The sequence below is a fragment of the Vitis riparia genome, chromosome 12, assembly GCF_004353265.1.
Source record: "Vitis riparia cultivar Riparia Gloire de Montpellier isolate 1030 chromosome 12, EGFV_Vit.rip_1.0, whole genome shotgun sequence".
NCBI lineage: Eukaryota > Viridiplantae > Streptophyta > Magnoliopsida > Vitales > Vitaceae > Vitis > Vitis riparia.
The window spans coordinates 21201456-21209123 of NC_048442.1; the positions used below are offsets into that span (position 1 = coordinate 21201456).

The 7668-nt window shown below is 36.7% G+C and overlaps 1 protein-coding gene across 1 annotated transcript; it reads right to left on the reverse strand.

Moving 5' to 3' along the window:
• Positions 1 to 4974: 4974 nt before the first annotated feature.
• On the reverse strand, positions 4975 to 7581 carry LOC117926104 (G-type lectin S-receptor-like serine/threonine-protein kinase SD2-5). Its single transcript, XM_034845185.1, has one exon. It carries the CDS (start codon positions 7579 to 7581, stop codon positions 5065 to 5067), a length of 2517 nt encoding a protein of 838 aa, XP_034701076.1. The 3' UTR covers positions 4975 to 5064.
• Positions 7582 to 7668: the final 87 nt, after the last annotated feature.

Here is a 7668-nt window from a genome sequence, read left to right on the forward strand (position 1 = left end):
TGAAACCATTTTTGCTAAGCAAAGATCCAGAAACCAAGTTCTTGCGAATGTCTGGCACATGAAGCACATCATTTAAAGTGAGTTCTTTGCCAGAAGTCATTTTCAGAATCACCTTCCCACGACCTTCAACTTTGGAACTAGAAGAGTTACCCATGAATAATTCTTCATTTTGCTCCACGGGTTTGTAAGTTGAAAACATCCACTTGTTGGAACATATGTGACGAGTAGCCCCAGTGTCCACCCACCATTCCTTGGTGTTTCCTACAATATTGCATTCGGATACAACAGCGGAAAGATTCATCTCGGAGACATCATTTGAAAGTTTATCAAATTCTGTCACATTAGCTTGGGGTTTCTGTTCCTTCTTTGGCTTACGACAATCATTAGACTTGTGACCAGTTTTGCCACAATTATAACATTTGCCTTTGAATTTCTTCGCCGCATTTGATCCTTGATTCTGATTTTGATCACCATGCTTTCGTTTCTTGTTAGTTTTTGGTCCTTGTTCAATAACATTGGCTTTAGCCTCCATTGAATTATTTCCCTTCTTTTCAGATTTTCGGTTGTCCTCCTCAATCCTTAACCTCACAATTAATTCTTCAAGATTCATCTCTTTGCGTTTGTGCTTGAGATAATTCTTGAAGTCCTTCCATAGTGGTGGTAATTTTTCAATCACAGCAGCCACTTGAAATGAGTCACTAAGACTCATTCCTTCATAATGGATTTCATGAAGAATTACTTGCAGTTCTTGAACTTGACTTATAACTGTTTTGGAATCAATCATTTTGAAATCAAGAAATTTGCCGACTATGAATTTCTTCATGCCAGCATCCTCGGTTTTGTATTTCTTGTCAAGTGAATCCCATAGTTCCTTTGCTGTCTTGAGTGAACAATACACATTGTAAAGTGTATTGTCTAAGCCATTAAGCACATAATTTCTGCATAAGAAATCAGAATGCTTCCATGCATCCACGGCAGCAACCTTTTCCTTGTTGGTTTCTCCTTCTTCATGTATGGGACATTCTTCATGAAGGAACCTTGCCAAGTTCAATGTGGTGAGGTAGAAGAGCATCTTTTGTTGCCAACGTTTGAACTCATTCCCATTGAATTTCTCTGGTTTTTCTCCATGAGTCAAATTCATTGTAGGAATATTGCTTGAAGATGCCATTTGATTTCTATTACAAAAATAGAAATGCAGAAAATTTAGAATACAAAATTCTGATTTAAAAAAATAATAATAATAGATGAATAGAATATTTAAGTTTCCAAATGCAGAAACACAATCTGATTTAAAACTTAAGAATATAATATTCACTAAAGTATAAACTACAAAAAGTTTTTATTTAATAAAGTTGTCTTAAAATTGTAAGCAATAAAAACCTTTTACAGTTTACACCGTAAGTAAACATAAAATAAATGAAATTACAGAACTTACTTTAATTCTATGAATCTGAGCCCAGTGACAATACTGTTTCTTTAAGACAACTTTATTCCCTCTCTGGTGCTCAAGGTAGTGAATAAATGTCTCCCAAGATAGAACGGATTTTCAATTCTACAGAAGCAGCACTTCAATCTGTAGAACACCACGAACACAACTTGTGTTTTGTACTCGAACTGACAAAGGATGCAAAGAAGAAAGAGAGAAATATTCGGAAAAAAAAAATTGATTTTAATGCCGAGGTAGAAAGTCTATTTATAGTCTTCCTGGTGTCTGTTTAGAATAGGTATAAACTTATTCGAAATAGACACGTACCTGTTTAATATACCATTTCAAGTGGGTGACTTTGGAGTCAATTTTCTCATTCAATACTTAATGGATTTGAACAAATAAATATACCACGTTATACTCCTCGCGGAGGAGAACGCGTTGGTGCGTGGTCCCGACATTTTCAGAGTGTGGGTCACACTTTTAATTAAGCCCCAAGTTGCTCAATTATTATTTTTTCAAACTCATTTCCAACAATAATTTCTTGATTAACGTTAATCCATGAACTGGAAAGACGTGCAATATTAGGATAATCATCCGAATCTTGGGTAGCGCCACGAAAAAGAGAGATGAATGCGAGGAGGCTAGGGAAAGAGCAGCAACAACACAAGACTCCAGTCCATGGCAGGCCATTACTTTTCCTGATATAAGAAGCTGGATTTTAGATTTCTACCCACACAACATTGAAGGAAAGCAACAGGGAAATCAAGAAAATGGATGAACTACTTCGAAATATATAACATAGTGGAAATTTTAAGGTCAAGTCAAAGCTTCAATAATCTACAAAGGATTAAAAAAATATGTTTGATTATATATTTAGTTATGTACGTACAAATTATTATAAGAAACTTCTGTTAAGTACAAAAGTTTTTCTTGGTCGACACATTTTTTTAGTCTTCTTTTGCGTCGATTAGTTATTTTCCCTAGTCACAATTTTTTATTTTGTCAACCCACGAAATGTCATACCATGGATGAGTATGGTTCTCGTGGATCCATATATATATATATATATGGGTTATGTACCATATCCACAATCTTGCTTCGGTACCGAAATATCATCTTTGGTACCATACCCACAATCTTAAACCAATGGCAATATGGCACACGTTAATGCAAAAAAAAAAAAAAAAAAAAAAAGCGTTACTCTATGGGTCAACCTATACCAAGAAAAGAATCCAATGCAACACAAAAAAATTAAATCTTTACAACATCCAATTATATAATTTAAGGAATTATTTTATATATTGAATAATTTGTAAAAATAAAAATCATTTGAAAGGAAAATTACAATTTATTTATTTTTGTAATATAAAGTGATAAACCAAGAGGTAACGAAAAAAATTTAAAATATACCAAATATTTAAAAAAAAAATAATTTGGTTATATAATTAATAAATTAAGAAAAAGTAAATATATTTTATTTTAATTTCAAATTATTTATTGAAAAAATTGGATGAATATTTAAAGTGTGAAAAACAATATAATTGATTTATGAAATGCAAAAAAATTGAATAATTTCAATGAACAGTAAGTGAAATTAGATTTTTTTTTTTTAAAAGGAGAAAAATAGAAATAAATATACATTATTTTCATGTTAACATGCAAATTATTTTATATATATTAACAATTTTTTTTTTCTCTGGTCCTCCTACTCTCGATTGTAGGCATCACAAGGTTGACATTAAATAGGTGGTTGGATGGTTGGCGAAGGCATTAATGGGATGGGTATTCTAGTCACTCTGTGGGGTATTGAGGTTGAGTTAGTTGATTGGAATTGGTTTACTTTCTCAACCGTTTCTTTATATTGACCATATTCAATAACTGCCATACAAATTATTGGTGTCGGCTAAGATAATAAGGTATTTTGATAATTGTTATCAAAAATAATTTTGAAAAATAGTATCCATCAAGGTATAAATTATTGGTGTCGGCTAAGATAATAAGGTATCTTTGATAATCATAGCAGCCATGAGGTAGGTGTGGGACTTTGCATCTATCAAGGTATAAATCCATTTCTGTATTAGATACATGAAGGGCTATTCGGACAATGTCCTTATTCATAATTTAGGTGGTCAAAGAAACGGTATGTCTACTTTGTTCCATATTACAATAAAGATGATAAGTTTGATTGCATAAAATCTCCACCTAATAACAAATTCTAGACTTGTCTAAAGTAAGCTAAAATTTTTATGATTCTAGGATACTATTGTTGGTTCAAACATAATATTAAGAGCATTATATTTTAGTATTTATACTAGAGTTATGACAATTGAATATTCGTAATAATATATGAGTGTCTCATATATTTGTTTTAAAAAAGTTGTATAGCCTATTAGTTATTATTCTAACCCAAAACAAATCAATTAAGCCTAATTGTGTGGATTGGGAGATAAGTATATATATATAGTTTTCACTACAAAGCAACTCAAATGGGTTAGTCTTGATCTAGCCCCTAAGCCAACTTCATGACCTCCTCCCTTAGAGGAAAATGATGCATGTCAAAAGTGGAAGAGGGATGATGAGATGGCAAAGTGTAATACCTTGAGGTCACTCAAAAGTATGTTGCAACGACAACACTAGTCCTGTGCCACTGCATTTGACATCCTTTACAACTTGCATGAGATTTCGAAGGACAAGGAACAAGTTAATTGATAGGCCACCTTGAAAACCATTATGGATTGAAAAATCGGATTTTATCGATGATATTTTGCCGATATATTGAATATCAGGCGAGCTCAAAACGAAATGCAACACCAATTATTGATCGAGAGGAATATCGGCAAAATCGGCAATATATCGACACTCAACATGGTCTTTTCATACCAACAGGTCATAGTAAAGTATAATGTTGGCTGGCGTTGATTTATAAAGCATGGAAGACTAAGAAAATGTAGAAAAGAGAATAATTCAAAACCGGTGTGCTCTGAAATAGCTTCTGGGATTACAATGGGGCCAGAAGGCTCTCCAAGTGAAGGTTACCGGAAAGTCCCTAGGAGGGAAGGTCCTACTAGAGAACAGTTCTCACGTTAAAAAATTTGACTCAACTATCAAATGATATCATCAGTTCTTGATATCTACACGTTGTGAAACTCGCTTTAATTGTCAATGCAAAGTTGGTGCTGTATGAAGACTTGAATTGTCAATGGCGTAGCGCTAGCTGTTGCTTTCGGTATACGTTCCTGTGCTTGCTGATGAGGCCCTAGTGTCTCTTCATCCGGCAGGTTCATTGTAGTTGGTCAAGACATGGAACGAAGCGGTGCCAAAGGGAGTAATGGCCTTCTCACTCGGCTTTGCAATGACCTTGTTTACTTTGACTAGTGGGACTTGGGTTCCACAATGCTTTATTGAATTTTTCTTGTTTTATTTTTTATTTTTTTATTTTCTTGGGATTCACTTGGACAAAAATTATAGATAAAATGGAAATTGATAAAAATAATAAAATAATAAAGCCACAAAAGCTCATCGAATTCAAAAGGAAGAAGGTGAAAATGAAAATTTTTAAATTTTCAGTTACAACCAAATAAAATTTTATAAAAGCATCACACTTTAATTAGAGTTACAGCCAGGTAGGTTGACGTTTACCTAGGTCCTGATAAAGCTGATGGCATAATTGGAGTAGCAGCAGCAGCAACCTTGTGAGCAATGCCCCTAGGTAATGGTGGATACGAAAAATTGTAATCCAGGTCATCTTCAATATCAACCAGACCCTCCAAAGCCTTCACCACCACGGACATGGAAGGCCTCCTGGCATAATCATTTTGTAGGCACCATGCAGCAACCTTCATCAGCTCCATAACTTCTGCTCCATGTCTCTGCATATCCTCACTGTTTTTATCAACCATATCCAACACTTGTCCTTCATTTGCCTTCCTTCTGAAAATACCGAGTAAATGCATATCTTCTTCAGGTTGAGATCGGTCTACATTTCTTCGCCCACACAGAATTTCTAACAACACAACGCCAAAGCTGTAGACGTCCACTTTTTCTGTGATAACTGAGCTCAACCATTCGGGAGCCAAATAACCCGGGGTCCCCCTCATTGTCGTTACAACTTGGCTTTGGTCCTTGTCAATCAGTTTTGACAATCCGAAATCGGAAACTTTTGCATTCAAGTGTTCATCCAAAAGGATGTTTTGGGGTTTGATATCCAAGTGAAATATCTTCTGCCTGCATTCTTCATGGAGATAGGCTAGTCCCTTCGCTATGTCAAGGATGATCTTTCTTCTGGATTCCCAACCAAGAGAAAGATGTTGGTTTTTGTGGAAGATCCATTTATCCAAGGACCCATTACACATGTACTCATAGACTAAGAGCCTATGTGATTTTTCAGCGCAAAATCCAATCAGTCTTACCAAATTGACATGGTGAATGCTGCCTATCGTCTCAACTTCAGCTGAGAATGATTTCTTTACTTGAGCTAAACCTTCAAGATGCTTCACTGCGACTTTGACACCATTGCTCAAAGTGCCTTCATAGACTGACCCGAATCCTCCTTCCCCAAGCTTGCAACTAAAGTTTTGTGTTGTAGATTTCAAGTGTTGGAAGGAGAATCTAGTGGGCATTCCTGATACCTGATCTAGGTAATCCTCCTCAAATTCAATAGAATCCTTTTTCTTTCTGAAAAGAAAGAAGCAAGTGGTCATAAAAATAAAGACACCGAAGAAAGCTGCAAGACTTGATACGAGTATAACTCTAGCATGCCCTTTTTTCTTCTGAATATCAATAGGAGAAATCGCCACTTTAAGGAACGTGGATGACTTAATATCACCCCGATCAGTGGTCATCAATGAAAAGACCTCAGATAGAAGGCAGCAATCCCCATCTAAAGGATCGTCTGTATATTTAAAAAGAGCAGCTCTGCATGAACAGTTGTTCAAACAGGCCTGCTTGCAATTTTCTACATTTGTACTGCTAATGTCAGAACTGAAGGCAAAGTAACCTACGTGTTGAAGCTCAAGAAGATGATGATATTGAGAAGAGCCGCAAGCAATGGGTTTAGTTGCATAGCATCCATGACTGGGTAGGTTGTCATCTACTGGCCTGAAATATTTTGTTCCATGAGGAGATGGTGGGGGACAGCTACACTGTCTTTCTGAACAAATGCCATATTTCCAGCACACCAGCGGGTATTGACAATCATCTACATCACTTAGATGATTTGGAAATGATAACCAATCAGTCAGAAGATCAGCCGCCTCCCAGCTATTATTTTTCCACCCGTAGGCTCTCAAATGACCATCCGGCCCCAGTTTGATGAACTGAGCAGACAAGTCTGTAGCAATGAAAATCCTTGAATCTGGATAGTTTGGGTCAGCACCATGTATGAACCCATCGAGGCTTTCATTCCCGAGTAAGATATAATTTTGTTTTGTTTTACCTTTTGTGTCTGTATCCGAGCCCTCAAGACGATAATATATCTGAGGAGGATTGGACTCTACATAAGCTACCAGAGCTTCATTGGTAACGGAAAGTGATAACATACCTTCAGTCCAGTTACCTGTGGCTAAGCTGCCTGTAAGCTTCTTCCCTGAAACCATCTTTTGGCCCTGAAGTAGAGCATCGGTGGGGTGGTCAAAAGACTGCCAAACCGTAGCATTGTTTGCGTCAAAGAGGACAACATCTCTGGCTTCAGTCAATTTTAAGCCTGAAACAGTCTTTCCTGTTGTGTTTGTGGACCAAACAAATTTGCCATCAGCATCCTTCAAGATCAAGTCTCCTCCTCCAGTTAGCTGTAAAGTAGCATTTACCCGGACAGGATTGTTCCGATTAGCAGACCACACTAGTTCTGGAGATGATATAAGAGGGAGATTGTATGCGGGGCAGATGACAACAGCCAAGAGGCATTCATCTCTTAAATAGCTGCAGTAGAATCCAAAGCAGAACCCTGCACCTTCGCCTTTGATGCAAAGAATCGGCAGCAGAGAGACCTTCTCATCCCCCTGGATAAGCTCTTGTTCAACGTTAGCCCATGAACTGGAGTGACGTGCAATATTAGGATAATCGTGCACATATAGGGTAGCACCACGACAGAGAGAGATGATAGCGAGGAGGGAAAGAACGGCAACATAACAAGACTCCAATCCATGCCAGGCCATTGCTTTTCCGGATAATAAAGAAGCTGGATTTAGATTTCCACCCACACAACATTGAAGGAAAGCAACAAGAGATTAAGAAAATGGACG